General features: G+C 47.0%; 1 protein-coding gene across 2 annotated transcripts in view; it reads right to left on the bottom strand.

Annotated features, from left to right (window-relative positions):
- dab1a (DAB adaptor protein 1a) overlaps positions 1 to 7,961 on the bottom strand; it is a gene marked incomplete at both ends in the record, with an annotated part of 58,320 nt that extends 50,359 nt beyond the window's left edge. For both annotated transcript variants that reach the window (XM_079220554.1, XM_079220553.1), the window contains one exon: positions 7,892 to 7,961. In XM_079220554.1, coding sequence (XP_079076680.1) covers positions 7,892 to 7,961 — 70 coding nt within the window. The remainder of the gene's footprint in view (positions 1 to 7,891) is intronic.
- Between the last annotated feature and the right edge of the window lie 11,795 nt (positions 7,962 to 19,756).

The following is a 19,756-nucleotide window of genomic DNA, read 5'->3' as shown; positions in this document are numbered from 1 at the left end:
CGGGCGGAAGTTATCATAATTTGTAATCACATTCTGTGTCACGTCGAGCGAGGAGAAGACAGACGAGCATCAGTGGAAGCTTCATGGGAAACATCGCATGGGGCTGTGAATAAAATACAGCAAATTGAGAGAGAAAAATGAAACTAAAACGAGCGATAAATCAGCTAAACACAAAGTGTTGTGTTTACACGTCGGATTTTTAGGAACGCACAACGTGCAAAGCGGCTGCTTGTGTCGTCCAGCTCACCGATCAGAGACAGGATGCTCAGTTCTAGGTGGGTGGAAACCAGTGAGTAACCGGCTCCAGAATGGGACTCTCTGCGGCATGTTTTTCCGTTTCTTCTTCTTCTTTTTTGTTGTTGTTGTCCGGTTCTAAATCTGGAACGCCTCAAGCAAAGATCTTCAAATTTGGCGCGAACGTCCACCTGGGTTCAAGAGTGAACCTCTTAAAAATTGGAGATCAAAGGGTCAAGTGTGACGTAATTGGCCACATCTAAAGAAAGTGGCACAAATGTCCAAAAGGATAAAAACACTCCTGCGTGGACGTAAACTGCGACAGTAAAGGTTACAACACCATGAGCCGGATCACATGACATTAAAAGCAGAGCTGTCTGCGGCATTTATCCACAACACATCCATGTTATGCAACTGGACTAAATAAAAATAAAACTCTCCCGAAACAGACGAGCACCACTGTTTGTGGACAGAACTCCTCTGGAGGACGAAGCAGGAGCAGAGCACACGTTCATTAAGCAGCTGTAACATCTGTAACTGTGTTAATGACGCTACATTTCACTAAAAGAAGAAGACACGCGTGATTCCAAGGTTCGCCAGAGGGAGGCGCTCTTCATTAGCGAAGGTGGCCGCCGAAGATGTAACAGAACTGTCCGCCGCCGTCGGGCTCCAATGTTAAATTGGCTCGCCGTTCTAATTTAACATGCACATAAAAAGTGTTTTGCAGACTGTCAACGTCATGTTTTATTGATCGTGAAGAATATCAAAAATGTGTGTTTTATTTACGCTTGTACTACTTATCCGACATCCTCTCCGGGAGTCGTGCGCCGCTGCAGAAGCTCAAGGTTGCGATCGACAGACGAGGACGTCTTTTGAAAGCCTAAATGAAGACTGAAATACATTTATTAACAAGTTATGACAAAGACTTTATCAGGCAAAACTGTCCCGTCTAATGCAACAGTTCTGCCATGAAGCCGATACTAATAATATACTAATAATAATAATAATAATAATGCATACTCTAGTCTACTTTTATGATGCCTATAATGTCCAATGTTCAGTGAGGTGTACATTAATATTAATTAATATGGTCACTAGTCATAGGTGGACTGCAGGTAGTAAGAAAAAAAACATCCTCAACGACAAATGTGGTCATAAACATATACATTGAATGGACACATTTCCGACAGCGTCACCAAAACCAAAATTATCATCGGTCATCGGCCGATCTGAAGTTTATCCTTTCATCGCTTTGCTGGAGAAATGTTGAGCTGGTTATTTGCGGTCGTAGTTTTATAGCAGCTAAAAAGGCTTTTGAAGCAATTAGTTTAAAAAAAAAAAATCTTTTTCATTTGGAAAATAATGTGTGTTCATAAATTAGTGTGATTAATTGAATTGCTGCTCATTCAAAGACGGTTTTATGAAATGCTGAACGACTTTGAACAGTTTATTTATATGTGTGTAGACATCTTCATTGTGCCCGTTGTTCTGGATTGCATTGGGTTGAACAGGTGTACCTAATAAAGTGGCCACGGTGTTCTCCAAACGACATTGTATTTGTAAAGATACTGCAGTCTGACCTCTTCACTGATTGGTGGGCCTGCACAGAGTCCTGAGCCGGTGACGAGAGGTCGTGAGAAGACATGGCTCTGCTAGGAAAGGGCCGCACATTAATATTGAAATCGATATGACGAGGAGGGAGGAGGCGGGGGGAGAATATTACAGAGGGATAGAGAGGTGGACAGATGTAATCTTTCTGGATTTATTGAGGCTTAATAAAGACTATTATACTTCAAGGACCCGGCCCGACCAGTGAGAGTGACTAATTCTCTGTCGGAGGAAGCAGGGAGCGGTTATTCGCCTCAGGTCATGTAAATGCGAAAGGTCAAAGGTTATCTCCATCTTGTCTCGGTAATTCAATAAAAAAGCCTTCCGGTAGAGAGAAAAAGAACGAGCCCGCTGAAACATGACTGTGTGTGAGCGAGAGAACGCACACGCATGGACACACAGACACACACCATCACATGAACACACATTGCATGGACACACACCGACGCACGGACACACACAGTCACATGGACACACATTGCATGGACACACGTTGCATGGACACACACCGACGCACGGACACACACAGTCACATGGACACACACTGTTGCATGGACACACACCGACGCACGGACACACACAGTCACATGGACACACACTGTTGCATGGACACACACCGACGCATGGACACGCACTATCGTATGGACACACACAACAGCGTGGACACACAGATACACACAGACGCATGTACCCACAGACACACACCATCGCATGGACACACAGATATACACCGACGCATGGACACACAGATGCAGGACCAAAGACACACACCGACGCACAGACACACACCGACGCACAGACACACACCGACACACAGACACACACCGACACACAGACACACACCGACGCATGGACACACACAAAAGCGTGGACACAGACACACACAGACACATGTACCCACAGACACACACTGTCGCACAGACACAAACCGACGCACAGACACAAACCGACGCATGGACACACACATACACACCGTCGCATGAACACACACACACACCGTCGCATAGACATACAGACACACACCGTTGCATGGACCCCCACACACACACACCGTCGCATGGACACACACATACACACCGTCGCATGAACACACACACACCATCGCATGGACACACACATACACACCGTCGCATGAACACACACACACACACACCGTCGCGTGGACATACAGACACACACCGTCGCATGGACCCACACACACACATCGCCGCATGGACACACACACACACACCGTCGCATGGACCCACACACACACACCGTCGCATGGACATACACACACCGTCGCATGGACACACACACACACACCGTCGCATGGACCCACACACACACCGCCGCATGGACACACACACACCATCGCATGGACACACACACACCGTCGCATGGACCCACACACACACCATCGCATGGACCCACACACACCGTCACATGGACCCACACACACCGTCGCATGGACCCACACACACCGTCGCATGGAACCACACACATCGTCGCATAGACCCACACACACACACCGTCGCATGGACATACACACACACACACCGTCGCATGGACCCCTACACACACACACCGTCGCATGGACCCCCACACACACACACCGTCGCATGGACCCCCCCACACACACCGTCGCATGAACCCACACACACACACTGTCACATGGACACACACACACACACCGTCGCATGGACACACACACATCGTTGCATAGACCCACACACACACACCGTCGCATGGACATACACACACACACCGTCGCATGGACCCCTACACACACACACCGTCGCATGGACCCCCACACACACACACCGTCGCATGGACCCCCACACACACACCGTCGCATGAACCCACACACACCGTCGCATGAACCCTCACACACACACCGTCACGTGGACACACACACACCGTCGCATGGACACACACACACACCGTCGCATAGACCCTCACACACACATCGTCGCATGGACCCACACACACACACCGTCGCATGGACACACACACACACCGTCGCATGGACCCACACACACACTGTTGCATGGACACACACACACACCACCGCATGGATCCACACACACACACCGTCGCATGGACACACACACACCGTCGCATAAACCCATACACACACACCGTCGCATGGACCCACACACACACACCGTCACATGGACACACACACACCGTCGCATGGACCCACACACACACACCGTCACATGGACACACACACACCGTCGCATGGACCCACACACACACCGTCGCATGGACCCACACACACACACACCGTCGCATGGACCCACACACACACACACCGTCGCATGGACCCACACACACACACACCGTCACATGGACACACACACACCGTTGCATAGACCCACACACACACACCGTCGCATGGACCCACACACACCGTTGCATAGACCCACACACACACACCGTCGCATGGACCCACACACACACACCGTCACATGGACACACACACACACACCGTCACATGGACACACACACACACCGCTGCACCCTGTGTGATTAATGTGTGACACACAGCTGTCTCAGACGCTTTTTCATTACATTCTTCACCCCAGACGTGTGAAACAAAGACCTGAGATTAAACCGCCCTCCTTCCCGTTGACTCATTAGTCTCTCTCTCTCTCTCTCTCTCTCTCTCTCTCTCTCTCTCTCTCTCTCTCTCTCTCTCTCTTCTGGTGATCAGTCTCTCCTCTGACTCTCACTCACTCAGGCCAAGGTCATTTAGGAGTCATAGCAGTGGGGCAGAGGAAGAGGAGGAGGAGGAGGAGGATGAGGAGGATGAGAAGGAGGAGGAAGAGGGAGAGGATGAGAAGGAGGATGAGGAGGAGGAAGAGGAGGGATGTTAGAGGACTATCCTGCAGGGATTCTCACAGCACTGCCGTTTAAAAACCTCATGATGATCGCCGGATCTATTTTCATTCAAATCAAGCGACTCTGGACTGAAACAGAAACATATGTATGTATAATAACATAATAACATGAATATTATTTCCTGTTCCCAGTACACGCGTGTTGCTCGCGTGTGGTACATGATTGCATTTTACTTTCATCACCCTACAGAGATGAGTTCTTTGTACTCTGTAAATTATACAATCCCCCCTTCAAAAAAAAAAGTAAAAGAGAGAATGCAGAATGAAGCCTCAACACCGCTAACATCTGGCTTCTGTCTCAGTGGGAACGGCTACAATCGGCATTCCTTCCCCGACAACTGACTCATATATTAGCTGTAAAGGTATTGTAGTGAATATTTTATCATGAAATTCAACACGGATTCTGACAATTGTCATCATTTATCATCGTTCAAAACATGAATATGCTCTCCTCAGAGCCGTTTTACCTCGCTGAGCGTCTTCATTTCATCTGGACAGAAACAAATTAGAACTCATCAAAATCGTCTGAGCACTGCAACGATCACCAAGTCTGGTTTGGTCCAAATAAAACTTCCCGCCGTTGGATGTGAACATAAACAGACGTTACATTCTCTCATCGAAGCCAGAAACCGTGTTTTCACCTCCCTGAGCATCGTGAAGCACTTCGTTCAAACTCGACAGAAACCAAACAAAACCCTTCTTTGTTTGTCTGTAAACTGTTCCAACAATCAGCGGCTCTGGTTTGAGAGGTTGAAAGAGAGACTGGATAAGAAAAAAGAAGTAACCAAGAAATGTTTTACAGGTTCCTCTAAAGGAGTCTATCGCCTCTTTCCAGCAAGTTTTCCCATGTTTGAAAACCATAAACGTGTTCATTTTGTTAGAAAAACGGTATAAGATAAGGCGTGTGTAGGTGTGTGTGTGTGTGCATGTGTGTGTGTGTGTGTGTGTGTGTGTGTGTGTGTGTGTGAGACACACAGGCAAGAGACGGAGACGAAGGCAGAGAGGAGAAGCTCAAAAAACCAGTCCAAATGTTGAAGGCAAACCATTCATCTTTCCTCTCATATGCTCTTCTGGGCTTCAATCCCAGTCTGAGTGAGTGTGTGTGTGTGTGTGTGTGTGTGTGTGTGTGTGTGTGTGTGAGAGAGAGTGTGTGTGTGTCTGCCTCTCCCCACGTATGGAGAGCAGTCTGAATGATGAACATGATCTCCATTGCAGCAGAACAATGCTGTTTCTAAATGGGACATGAGAGGCATTCAGCCTTCCCTCACACCTCACTGTGTGTGTGTGTGTGTGTGTGTGTGTGTGTGTGTGTGTGTAGGGGGGCGAGGCCGCATGCAATGAGGCGTCAGCTGCAGCCGTCGGCGAGCGCGTGGGTTTCCCCGCGGCTGCGTGCGTCCGTTAAGTGTCGTCCCCGGCGGTGACCGGAGTGTTTTGCCACATCAATCAGACGCTGATTCGGCGCCGTCGCCCAGCTGCTCGCTGCCAGCTGGGCGCCGGCTGCCCCCCGGCATCACCTCTGCTCGGGACCGACCCGGGCCCCGCTCTCGTACACCTGCTGGCTACCCGCCTCTGGAGCTCGTCACACCTGGATGTGTCGGTGTCTCAGCCGCCCTGCACCTGTCTGGTGGCAACCTGCTGCACCGCGACGCGCCCCACACCGGCTAATTAGCTCCAACAACAGCCGCCCCGCTTCCTGTTGTCTCACCCAAATCCATCATTAATAAAGAGGGACCATACGCAGCTGACACAAGTGCGCGTGTGTTTGCCAGTTGAACGTTTTACCTGCACTGAGGGCCTCTGACAATAAACTCTCATCTAAAAGTAAAGTAGTGGAAGTGAAGGGATTCATTCATTGCACTGCAACTTAAAGGATGACACTGAATATCTTCACATGCACACTAATAATCCATTATTATTCCAGTACTACCGTCTTTGTTCTGTTTGTTGTTGTTGATCATGTAAACAGCACACTAGCACATTTGGCCTCATTCCGAATGAAGCGCTCTCTGATTGAAGGTCTTTGCACAGCGGGGGGCGGGTTACTAATTAACGACACAAAAAACACCTGTGACTATTATGTGTCGAGGGCTTTTATTGTGGAAGGTAAGGATTAAGGAGCATTCTTTGAACATGGCATTCAGAATAGGCGTCTCAACGAGGAGTTTTATTCAATATGGTGTTTTAGTTTTACATTTAAAGGTGTACGAACGGCTGCATGTAACCCAGAATGTTAGGGGAATAATATGTATACATTTTTGGAATATGGGCCAAAAAACGTCGGCGCTCTTTCAAACTTCACACGATCGGGGTGGGAATCCCCAGAGGCTCGACAACACGATATTATCACGATATTGTCATGATATTATCACGATATTGTCACGATATTATTGCGATAGCATCACGATATTGTCACGATATTATTACGATAGTATCACGATATTGTCACGGTAGTATCACAATATTATTACGATAGCATCATGATAGTATCACAATATTGTCACAATAGTATCACGATATTATTACGATATTATCACGATATTATTACGATAGTATCACGATATTATCACGATATTATTACGATAGTATCACGATATTGTCACGGTAGAATCACAATATTGTCACGATTGTATCACAATATTATTACGATAGTATCATGATAGTATCACAATATTGTCACAATAGTATCACGATATTATCCCGAACGATATTATCACGATGTCGTTACGATATTATCACGATGTCGTTACGATATTATCACGATAGTATCACGATATTATCACAAACGATATCATCACGATATCGTTACGATATTATCACTATGTCGTTACGATATTATCACTCACGATATTTTTACGATATTGTCACGATATTAATTGATAAAAAATAATTAATTAACGATGCAATTTTAAACAGTATATTTGAGATTTATCACCTTTCATTTCCAAATGAAAATGATGTCCTGTGTTTTATCTGTTGAGTAAACATTTCCTCTCGGTTTAATCATATTTATGGCAGCAAAATGGGTTAATCATCAAAATAAAATGTCATAAACGTTGCGTCATGGATCCGGCCGAACCCAACTGTTTGCCACACACACCAGCAACAAACAGAAAGAAAAGCAGCTTCCACTCGCCACTCGTCGGCCAGGTGTGGCGCGCGCTCACCTTTCCTCCTGGAGTCCCGTCTGACGCTGCCGGGCCGGACCGCTGGCTGCAGCTCCGTCTCTGTTGACATCCTCGGGCTCCGGCGGGGCTCGGCTCGGCTCCGCTTGGCTCCGCTGGGCTCCTGAGGGGTCCGGGTTCGCGGTGCCGGTGCCGGCTGCGCGTGCGTGCGTGCGTGGGCGCCGGGTGTGTGCGTGGAGGCGCCAGGTGTGTGCGCGGGCACACGGGCTCATGGGAGAGGGGCGGGCTTCAGCCCCGACACGACATCCCACACACACCCACAGAGAGCTGGGGAGGGAGGGAGAGAGAGAGAGAGAGAGAGAGTAAGAAGAAGAACACAAGGCTTTGCTCGGGTCGAGGAGGTGTTCACTGCTGCCAGAGTTCTCAGAAGGCGTGAGAAGGAGCTTGTTTCTGATCCTTCGAGTGGTTGTTGCCCATGGTAACTGTCAATCACGAGTCCTCTGCAAGGACGCTGCTTCTCTTCAAAACACTTCCTTCTGCCAACATGCAATACATATTCAAGCAGGTTTAACCTTCCTTTTGTGTTAGCTTTCTAGTACCATCTCTGTAAAATACTCTAAAAACAATTATCTATCGTAATTTGTTTCCCATCTCTTGGTTACCTTGTTAGGCTTGCTTATCCATGAACATATTGTTGTATGTTTTAATATTTTTGGCGTGGGCCTCTGGGTCTTTTCTTTGTCATGATACCTTGATTTTAATAAAAGAAATGGCAAAATGAACCTCAAGAGAATCCTATGAATAAATAAAAGGTTGTTGTGTTACCTGACTATTACTGAGGGGTATTAGAACACATCTCTTAAATTTTATTTTTATATTATGAACTATAGTAACATCTTTTTACGGGTCAATTTCAACTCATGTATATTTACTTCAAAAAAAAGGCTAAAAAGTATTGTTTTCAGCAATGGAACTTTAATACAAACGCAAAATGAAAAGCACAACAAGTCATAACACAAAATATAGATTTGCAAGGTCAAAAAAACAACAACCAATACAGCAAATCTTATTTTGATAACTGGGTTTGAAGCCGACTCTAACAACACAAAGGTCATAATTTCAACCAGAGCATTTTATAATTTAGTGAAACATTTTCTATTTGTTTTATTTTGTTGAAGTAGAGGTTCCTGACAAAGTCAAAAAGCCTTGATGCAATAAACACGTTTTATTTGGTTCTTTTATGCATTTAAAACCAAAACCGGGTCGGTGCCACCCGAACACAAGAGGAAGGTTAAAAGCGCGATCAATGTTGACTTTGACAAAAGTTTTATAGCAGATTACACGCAGATGACTTTGGATCCGGATAATGATAAATCCTGGTTGTATTGTCTTATAGTTTTTTTGCCATCATTTCTGTCAAATTCTGTCTGGGGAACAAGCGACAACAATCCTGGGAAAGAAGGAAGGACTCACACACAGTTCAACCAGATCATCAAAAAACACGACGAGTAAAAACCAAAAAGTTGAGATCATAACCAACTGAAATGTGGTTTATGTAAATCAGAGAGATGTGTCTGCTTCACTGCAACCAAATCCATGAACTACAAACTCTGTGAACAAATGTAAAGGCCATGTGTGATGGGACAAGGGATGCTCTGTACTCAATTTAACATTTACTCATTTGTCCTTTCAAAATAAGATTTGGCAGAACTGGACCAGTTAGAACCGGTCTGATCAACATCCCCCGATCTTGGCAGTTGACTTGGAGGCTCCACCGTTCTCAAAGAAGTAAAAGGAACCCGGTCGCCCCCCCACTCCCCCTCTACTCTACTCTGAAGTGGCGCCCCAGAAACCCTCTCACCCCGCCGTGTGAACGCACGAGAGGACACGCCCCTTTACAAGCGTCCGGCGCTCCACAAAGACCTCTCTCCTCAGACCAGCCGCCCTGACCTCTCTTGACCTCTGCCGTCGCCATCTGACCGAGTGCCGACGAGAAAGACTGGCGCTTCTTGGGGAAGAGGGGAAATCGTATTCTCTCCCTCCTCCTCCCTCCTCTCTCCTCCTCCCTCCTCCCTCCTCCTCCCTCCCTCTGCATGGTGTTTCCGTGTGAATAGGAGGCCCCCGTGAGCCTCGGGCGAGAACAGATGAATTGAGAGGCTTTTAATTTGAACAGAACAGAGTCCATTTAATTCTGCCAGCGGAGGCCATGTCGGCAAAATGCTGACAATATTCTTTATCTGGTCCAAACACACTGGGAAAAGTGTGAGTCACTCCAATTACAGCCATTATCAGCAGCACTGTTCCGCCAAATGGACGGAGAGAGAGAGCGAGGATGGAGGGAGAGAGAGAAATGAACATGGGGGGGAGGAGAGCGAGGGGGAACGGAGTGGGTGAGGAAGATAATGAGGGAGGGGAGAGGAGAGGGAGTCAGAGCCGAAGGGCTGCAGCTCTCACCCGGACACGTCCCGCCTCTCTCTCCTTCTAGCTGGGAAGTCTTTCAGGCAGCGTCTGCAGCTTCAGAAAGGACGTCCGCCAATCCGGGACCTGGACCGGAGAGGAAGGCCTCTAGAAGCCCCGCCCCCCCCGCCAGTCAAAAACCCAAGATTCAATTAGGGTAACTAACGATTATAGTTACTACTTTCACTCCTACTCTCGATTATTTTCTTAACAAATTGAGAAGTGGTGGGGTGAATACAATGTCAGAAAATTGTGAAAAACATTGATATGTTATTATTTAGTAGTAACTACAACATGTGAAGCATACATTTGTGTTTCCTTTGTTCCTCAGGGAGTTAATTAAAGAAAATTCTTCTTCTTTTCTTTTGTACAAATATGAAACACATGTTTAAATCATAGCCTCTCTTGAATGGAAATCAATTCAAGTTAGTTAATTCAGTTAATTAAAATACCTGACAATCAATGAGTCAATGACGCCTTTCTGTGGCTTTACATTGAGTTTACGATCCAGAATAATATCATAAATAGTTTTGAGTTCTGCCCAACCAGCTTTTTCCATCGCATTATTCTCCGAAAGAAGCAAGAAGACCGGCAGCACGGCGAAAAGCAATTTTAATAAACTGATTATTAAACTTTATTGCCTTTAAAAATCCCCATAAAGAAAGAAGTCGTAAAGTCATTATAAAGAAAGGTCGAGCATCCAGTAAACAATCAGACGTGGCGGTAATGATATCCTCACGATGTTCATTTTGTACAAAATTCCAGTTTCCAAATCGTCTGAAAGCAAATTGACATTCTTTAGTCGACCGACGTCGAGCGAGGAGTCGATTCAACACTTTCAATCCTGTTTACCAAAGATACTGCATGCAAAACAAACAACAACTTAAATCGACTAAAGAAACCTCAGTTGACCAAGAACAAAACGTCCAGTTCGTCGACCAATCAGCGTCGAGAGAGGGGGCGGGGCTACGACACAGCCGGCAGACTGCTGCAAGTCGACCAATCAGCTTCGAGGAGGGGGCGGGGCTACGACACAGCCGGCAGACAGTCTGCTAGTGGAAACGAGCGAGAAATGAGACTCTGAAGAGGCTGAAGATGACAAATCTGCCGCAGCGCTGCTCTCCAGATCTCTGAGAGGCTCCAGACATATGGTCGGTCCTCCGGAGAGACGTGGGGGGGGGAGGAAAAGAGAGGAGAGGAGAAGAGAGGAGAAGAGAGGAGAAGAGAGGAGAAGAGGAGAGATGAGAAGAGATGAGAAGAGAAGGGCGCTACATGTGAGCTACAGCCCCCGAAGGGCAGAACAAGCTAATTTCTCAGAAAAAGAAAAAAATACTGTCTGTGTCACACACACACACACACACACACACACACACACACACACACACACACACACACACACACACTCTCTCTCACACACACACATGAAAGAAGGAGCAGCGCCATCAAAAGCCACTCGTGAACGCCGTCTTGGCGGTTTGACCTGGAATCTGTGCGCGGGCTAAAAGTAGCAGCAGGGGGGGGGAGACTGGAATTATGATGAGAGGGAGAGAGAGAGAGAGAGAGAGAGGGAGAGAGAGAGGGAGAGAGAGAGAGAAAGAGAGAGAGAGAGAGGAGCGAGCAGGAAATTGGACGTCCGTAAACGGGGGCTGCTAACGGGCGATCTGGCTGTGTGTGTGTCGGGGGGTGTGTGGAAGAGAGTGTGTGTGTGTGTGTGTGTGTGTGTGTGTGTGTGAGTGTGTGTGTGTGTCTGGATAAACAGGATGCTGCCAACAGGAGCTTAATGCCCAGAAATCATCTGCAGCTACAGGAAAGTCTGCCAGACGGAAAAAAAAGAGGAGAGGAAAAAATAGAAAGAAATAGAGAAAGAGAAACCCTCCCTCCTTCTCTCTCTCTCTCTCTCTCTCTCTCTCTCTCTCTCTCTCTCTCTCCCACCTCCCACTCTCTGGGTAATTGTGTTCTGTCCATCAGGCTCAGAGTTAGATTAGCGACTCCACTCATTCAGCTCTCCTGCCATCTCAATAATGAATAATCAAAGAGTACACCTCCACTCTACCTCCACTCTACCTCCCCTCTGTCCGTCTGCTGTCTCCCCCCTTTCCTCCCCCCTCACCAAGGCCACCTTTGCATCCTGACACCTTATCAGTTCCCCGTGCTCGTGGATGAATAACCACCTGCGGGTACCAAAAGGTTATCCGCAGCCCGCCGCGGTCCAGGCGTCTGGACGGGGAGTGAGCGTCTCTCTCTGGACGTTAACGGTCAGACCGGCTCAGCCGCGGCGGTTAAACACACATTTAAATGTCAGGATGAGATCATAGCAACCGCCCAATCACAGCCCCGTTCTCTCTGGGGGTAAGCAGTGGTCAAACATAGTAAATATGGTGGAGGCCTACCGGTTCACGGCGTGTAACGTGTGACCCGCTGGACTCCGGCAGTCCACTCGGGAAGAGACGAGGAGAATGAAACGGGAGAGCAGCAGGGAAGGAGCGGCAGGAAGGGTCAAAGGTCAACTACCAGAGGACGAGACGCAGCCAATAGACTGTTTATGAGTGAGTGGAAGAGAGAGAGAGAGGTGGTGCAGAGACAGACAGAGAGAGAGAGAGGGATAGATACTTTATTCAATGAGTTTAGAGAGAGAGAGATATGACAGAGAGGGTTTAAAGTTCAGCGTCACGCCCAGATAGATAAACGCTTCACTTCACGCTGCAAGTCGACAATAAAGAAGTGCAGCGTCATTCGTCCCACATCAGAGGACAAAGTCCGCAGTGAAACGTTCACCTTGACGTCACAAAGCTGAGTCTAGCTGCTCCTCTATCGGATCAGAACGTCTCTTTAAAACACCAAAGTCTGCTTGTTATTCAGTGAAAAGGAGAGTTGGTGAATTACGCTAAAATGCTGCGTTCAAGTGGTCTCGTAAAATGTAGCGTTGGTGAGAAACTTGAATAAATCCAGAAGATATCAGAGATGATTTATGAGCTGCTAATAGATATGTTGCAATCAATGAACATTACAGTCTCTTATTTTCTTATTCGAATAGTATGAATGAATGTACTATGACAAATTAAAAGGACAACCTATAGAATGTATGATGACTGAGCGGTTGAAATTATTTTTGTGACGGTGGCAAAAAAATAAATACAAATTGTCTGGAGCCTAAACGTTATATTTACTGTTTTTGGTGATTTTCATGAGCCGTTGGAGACCCTTTCATGTTTGGCAGGATCCCAGCTCACATCCCCACCGTTCAGCTAAAGCGTGACCATACTGGGGCCGCGGGCTACGGGGCCCTTTGTGACCCTGACACAGCCATTACCCCCAACATCACATTAGCAGCGCTACATTTCAGACAATCCCTCTTGAAATAAAGAAATAAAAACAACCCCGGCCCCCTTCAACAGTGGTTACATCTGTACCGCATAAAAACGACGCTTCAGAACGGTTACTGCAGCTGTCGAGCGGATGAAGCACCGGCCATTGCAGCGAGGGCCCGGAGCCCGAGGGCACAAAGCGGTGCAGCTATCCAGCAGGCGGCCACCAACACGGCACCATGGGGGGGAGCTGCACCAGGGGACTGCAAACGGCTGCTGCCTGCATGACGAGTAGGAACCTTCAGCAGAGCGCCTCATCAGGAAAAGGTAAACACACACACACACACACACACACACACACACACACACACACACAGACAGACACTTTCCCACCCACCGTCTCCTGCCAGAAATAGGATCCCCCCGCAACATGACAGATTCACACGCGCGTGCAGATCGCAAATTAAAAACACCCAAAATAGAAAATCAAAAAAAAATGTGCATGCACACGCACAAACACACACACACACACACACACACACAACGCTCGCTCCGTCTTCTCTAAGCTATTTACAGACGCGGGGCTGCAGATATCAAAGCGCTGCGCTCTCTTTGGGGAATTCCTCCTTTCACATGTTTTAAGGGGAAATAGATGAAAACCAATCTCGTTCTCCCTGCACCTCCTCCGTGTGTGTGTGTGTGTGTGTGTGTGTGTTTGTGTGTGTGTGTGTGTGTGTGTGTGTGTCCTGCCTTGTTAATGTGCTAAAATGTAAATTGGTTGCGCTCAACAATGTGTACAAGGCTGAGTGGAAGCGGTGGCTTTGCTGACTGACAGACTGTGGATATGCCTGTATTAACAAACCCACAGTCTGATTCCACCCTCCCGTGTGTCTGATCTCCTCGCTGTTTCCTTCAATCCCACTCGCTCCCAGTACAGCGATGCATCCGTCTGGGTTGCGCTCGTCTTCTCCATTAGCACGCGGGAAACACATCCTGCTGAACTCCGCGGCACGGCATTCAGGGTGCGACCAATAATTTAGCAACTGGTGCTATTGTTCGGTTCTGCTGGTTCGTCTCCAGAGATGCATCAGTGTCAGGTGATCTTCAAATGACTTTATTCCTCATTTGGTTGTATATAAGTCTATGCTTCATGTGTTAAAGCAGCATTCTCTCTACTGTCCATCAGGAGTCAACTCCTCTGGTTGTATAGAAGTCTATCTTCATATGAAAAGGCTGCATTCTCCCTCCTGACCACCAGGGGGGACTCCTCTGGTTGTATAGAAGTATATGCTTCATGTGTTAAAGCTGCATTCTCTCTATTTTCCATCAGGAGTCAACTCTCTATTCTGGTTGTATAGAAGTCTATCTTCATGTGTAAAGGCTGCATTCTCTCTACTAACCACCGGGGGGCGACTCCTATGGTTGTATAGAAGTCTATCTTCATGTGTAAAGGCTGCATTCTCTCTACTGACCACCAGGCGGCGACTCCTCTGGTTGTATAGAAGTATAAGCTTCATGTGTTAAAGCTGCATTCTCTCTACTTCCCATCAAGAGTCAACTCTTCTGTTGTATAGAAGTATATATTCATGTATTAAAGCTGCATTCTCTCTCCTGACCACCAGGGGGCGACTCCTCTGGTTGTATAGAAGTCTATGCTTCATGTGTTAAAGCTGCATTCTCTCTCCTGAATACCAGGGGGCGACTCCTCTGGTTGTATAGAAGTATATGCTTCATGTGTTAAAGCTGCATTCTCTCTCCTGACCACCAGGGGGCGACTCATCTGGTTGTATAGAAGTATAAGCTTCATGTGTAAAAGCTGCATTTTCTCTACTTCCCATCAAGAGTCAACTCTTCTGTTGTATAGAAGTATATATTCATGTATTAAAGCTGCATTCTCTCTCCTGACCACCAGGGGGCGACTCCTCTGGTTGTATAGAAGTCTATGCTTCATGTGTTAAAGCTGCATTCTCTCGCCTGGTCACCAGGGGGTGACTCCTCTGGTTGTATAGAAGTCTATGCTTCATGTGTTAAAGCTGCATTCTCTCTCCTGACCACCAGGGGGCGACTCCTCTGGTTGTATAGAAGTATAAGCTTCATGTGTAAAAGCTGCATTTTCTCTACTTCCCATCAAGAGTCAACTCTTCTGTTGTATAGAAGTATATATTCATGTATTAAAGCTGCATTCTCTCTCCTGACCACCAGGGGGCGACTCCTCTGGTTGTATAGAAGTATATGCTTCATGTGTTAAAGCTGCATTCTCTCGCCTGGTCACCAGGGGGTGACTCCTCTGGTTGTATAGAAGTCTATGCTTCATGTGTTAAAGCTGCATTCTCTCTCCTGACCACCAGGGGGCGACTCCTCTGGTTGTATAGAAGTATAAGCTTCATGTGTAAAAGCTGCATTTTCTCTACTTCCCATCAAGAGTCAACTCTTCTGTTGTATAGAAGTATATATTCATGTATTAAAGCTGCATTCTCTCTCCTGACCACCAGGGGGCGACTCCTCTGGTTGTATAGAAGTATATGCTTCATGTGTTAAAGCTGCATTCTCTCTCCTGAATACCTGGGGGTGACTCTTCTGGTTGTATAGAAGTCTATGCTTCATGTGTTAAAGCTGCATTCTCTCTCCTGACCACCAGGGGGCGACTCCTCTGGTTGTATGGAAGTCTATATAAATGACTCTACTTCTCTTGATTTATTCCCTCAGTAAACATTGTAAACATGAGTTTATGTCTTTCAAGTCTTCTTCAATACAGCATGATGTTCATTTAGTACATTATGGTCATGGGCCCGGGTTCGATTCCTGTATGGAGAGTGTTTCATGTCAGGTTCTCCGTCTTCCTCCAACAGTCCAACGATAGTTTAGCATTGTACGCTCTGGGAGTTATCTGTGTTTTATTCCGTCTCACTAACGTTAACCGTTTCAGTGTGTTTTCGGTTCATCGTAACATTTTGGTCACCTAGGAACGTCTCATCAAGCGATCAAGTGACAGCCCAAAACCAAGATGGCGGCTGCCAAAATGCCGAACTCGAAGGCTTCGAAACTGCAGTCCACAAACCAACAGTTCTCATCAGTCTACAGGCTCCAGATATGAATAAACAACATGTTTTGTCCCTTTCACGGCGTCTTTACTTATTTAATTTTATGCCCCAGCAGTGAGTGAATTAAGTCGGCGGGGGGATGACAATAAAGAAGAGGAGTGGAGGTTTTTCAATCAAAGTGGAGAAAGCGTCCATGCTCGCCCTCACAGCGTCACAACAACACATTTGACATTTACATTCTGGCTGGTTTGCAACCAGTGTTTCCAGATATTTGTTCTTAAAAAAAAAACATCATCACTGAGCCGCAGTCCGCTGTGCCGCTTGGCCTCGTTAAAAAATGTCCACTCAACATGATTTAGATCCCCCACGGCCCCCGCCGGGACCCCCATCAGCTGGGCCCAAAGTGGGAGGGATGGATTCACTACATCTGTGGAGCGGAAACGAGGAAAAGGAGGATACTGGTGCGTAGAAACCAGAGCCGGAGCGGGAGACAGACTTAATTAGGGATGCAATCATCAATTATTCAAAACACTTAATCATGGTGTCGCACGATGCTGTTGCACGTAAACACACACACACACACACACACACACACAGCCGTTCTACAGGCTTTCCAGACTGTGCCTCTGATGCAGATGCAGAGAGAGATAGATGGATGAAGAGGAAATAGAGAAACAGGACTCTGCATCATTTTCTACTGACACAAATGATGTCACTATGACACAATAAACACAGATGAACAACACACAGACACGCTTCATAATCCAGGAGCCAACCCAAATGTGTAAAACACACGTTTGCAAAACACATGTGACACTAAAATTGCCGTTATTCCATCATCTATACCCACTGATCCACGTGCAGTGTCACAGGAGGCTGTGAGCCAATCAGGGCTCACGCAGGGTGGATCACATGGTGCATCGTGGACTTGGGCGCCAGTTTTCTTGCATGTCTTTGGACTGTTAGAAGAAACTAGGGCGCCCAAAGAAACCCAAAGCACACCAAGGGGACGTTGCATGATAATCAGACTTAATTGACCCTTTGCTAAGCTCCGCCCCTAAGCTGTCAGAGACACACTGTCACTTACTGCACTCCACAAATCCATCCAACTCAATGTTCAGCGAGAAGCAGACTGAAGGGTGTACAGTATGTGTATGAAGGACATATTTAGGACGGCAAGCGGTGAAAACAGGTTCAGAAACAGAAAGATAGAAGCTAAAGCTGCAGGTCACCTGGAGGTCGAGACAGAAGACGTGACATTAAGGAACAAAACTGTCCCTTTAAATCCGGGTCGTCTATATTCACTCACAATCATTAAACGTCTTCACATTCAGAAATCTGCTAGCCGATGCTACGCTACGATTGGCCTGTCTGTGTTCGAGGGGGCGGGACTTGATGCATTCATCCAGTGCCTGTTAGCTTGTGACTTGTTGGGTTAGTTTATTGAAGCGAGCCCCGTTCCATCAACATGGAAGCTTCATTGATTCATTGATTGATTGATTGATTGATTGATTGAGAGCAGTTTTAACATGTACGTCTGCATCAATCTGATCTTTTCTGGAATCATTTTCCGCCTCCATCTTTTAAAGGATGTAGTGAAATGCTCACGATGGAGGAAGATGATGTCCGCTTTTCTTAATAATCCCGCCTACAATATGTGTGATTGATCACTGTTTTACCATCCGGCTTAAAGCCCCCGATCGAGGGACCCTTTTATATCAGGAAAATCAAGAAAGAATCATGGTATAAATCCTCCCCCCCCCCCCAAAAAAATATATATAATCCCGATGTACAACCTCTAAACACAACTCAAACAATAAATATGATTAGGGGTTAGGGTTATTAGGGTGTGGGTTTAAAGGGTTAAAGGGTTCAAACGTAATCGATGGCATTCAGAGGTCTGAAGCCCACGTCACGCCAACTCCTCCAAACTAGAACTGTTACCATTGTGATCCGACACACTGATCCACATCCGATGCAGCCTCTTCGTCTTTGGGCCTGGACTCTGAGTGCCACGGCGATCTGGCTCCCCGTTCCCTCACACCGAATAGAGAAGATAGGATGCCTGTTATTGGATCTGGAAGTCGCTGCACTTCCTGTCTGCAGACTCAGCCAGACATCATTATTTTCACTAATAACGTATATTCACGTCCCGATATGCGCGTGTGCCGCTTGTTTTGGAGCAGCTGGTGGGAAAGTTCTTCTGAGAGCAACATAGCTCAGACTCTGCATTTGATTTAAAGTAGGAAGAGCGGTTATATATAGAGGAGGAGGGGAGGATGGCGGAGGAACGGAGGAGGCAGCGAGAGGAGCTCAGGAAGCTTCAGGCTTAAGACCTGCGACGACAAACACCCACGAAAAACGGCGTGGGTGAGCCGCTGGCCTCATCTACGCCCCCTCATCCTCATCCTCATCCCCACCCCCACCGGCGCAGCTTCCTGCCACCGGCGGCCATCAGTCAGTCACAGTTCCCGCCTCCTGGCTGTGTGTCTAATCGCCCACGCACACAGTCACAGTCGCATGCGCCCTTCCAGTTAAAACACGGACGGCCAAAACAAAATCAATCTTTACTGAGTGTCCGTGTTTAATAAGGCCGTGTTGTTTCTTATGGACTCTGACAACATGATCCGCCCACACACACACACACACACACCCACACACAGTGGGGAGTGTGTGGCTCAGTAAGCTGGATATTTATCAGTGCACTTTATGTCCGTTTGTGGCACGACTTGTGTTCCATCAGTCTCTTTCTCACAAAGACATACACGCACACACACACACACACACACACACACACACACACACACACACACACACACACACACACACACACACACACACACTAAAGACTGCACCCTCTGTTGTCATTGACAGACTCCGTGTGAATCACCATGGGATTGTCAGACTCAGGACACAATTTGCATAATTTGCATTTCTCAATTCCAAACTCTTTGAACATTGCACAAACATTTCTAGATGCACACACACACACACACACACACACACACACACACACACACACACACACACACGAAGTCTGTGAAAGTTCCTGGAGGTGGAACTTTCCGCAGCTCTTGAAATAGACCCTTTTAGCACCCTCTGGT

This window comes from Taurulus bubalis (genome assembly GCF_910589615.1).
Source record: "Taurulus bubalis genome assembly, chromosome: 7".
Taxonomy (NCBI): Eukaryota; Metazoa; Chordata; class Actinopteri; order Perciformes; family Cottidae; genus Taurulus; species Taurulus bubalis.
Note: the sequence above shows the minus strand (reverse complement) of the source record. Positions and strands in the feature narration are given on the sequence as shown.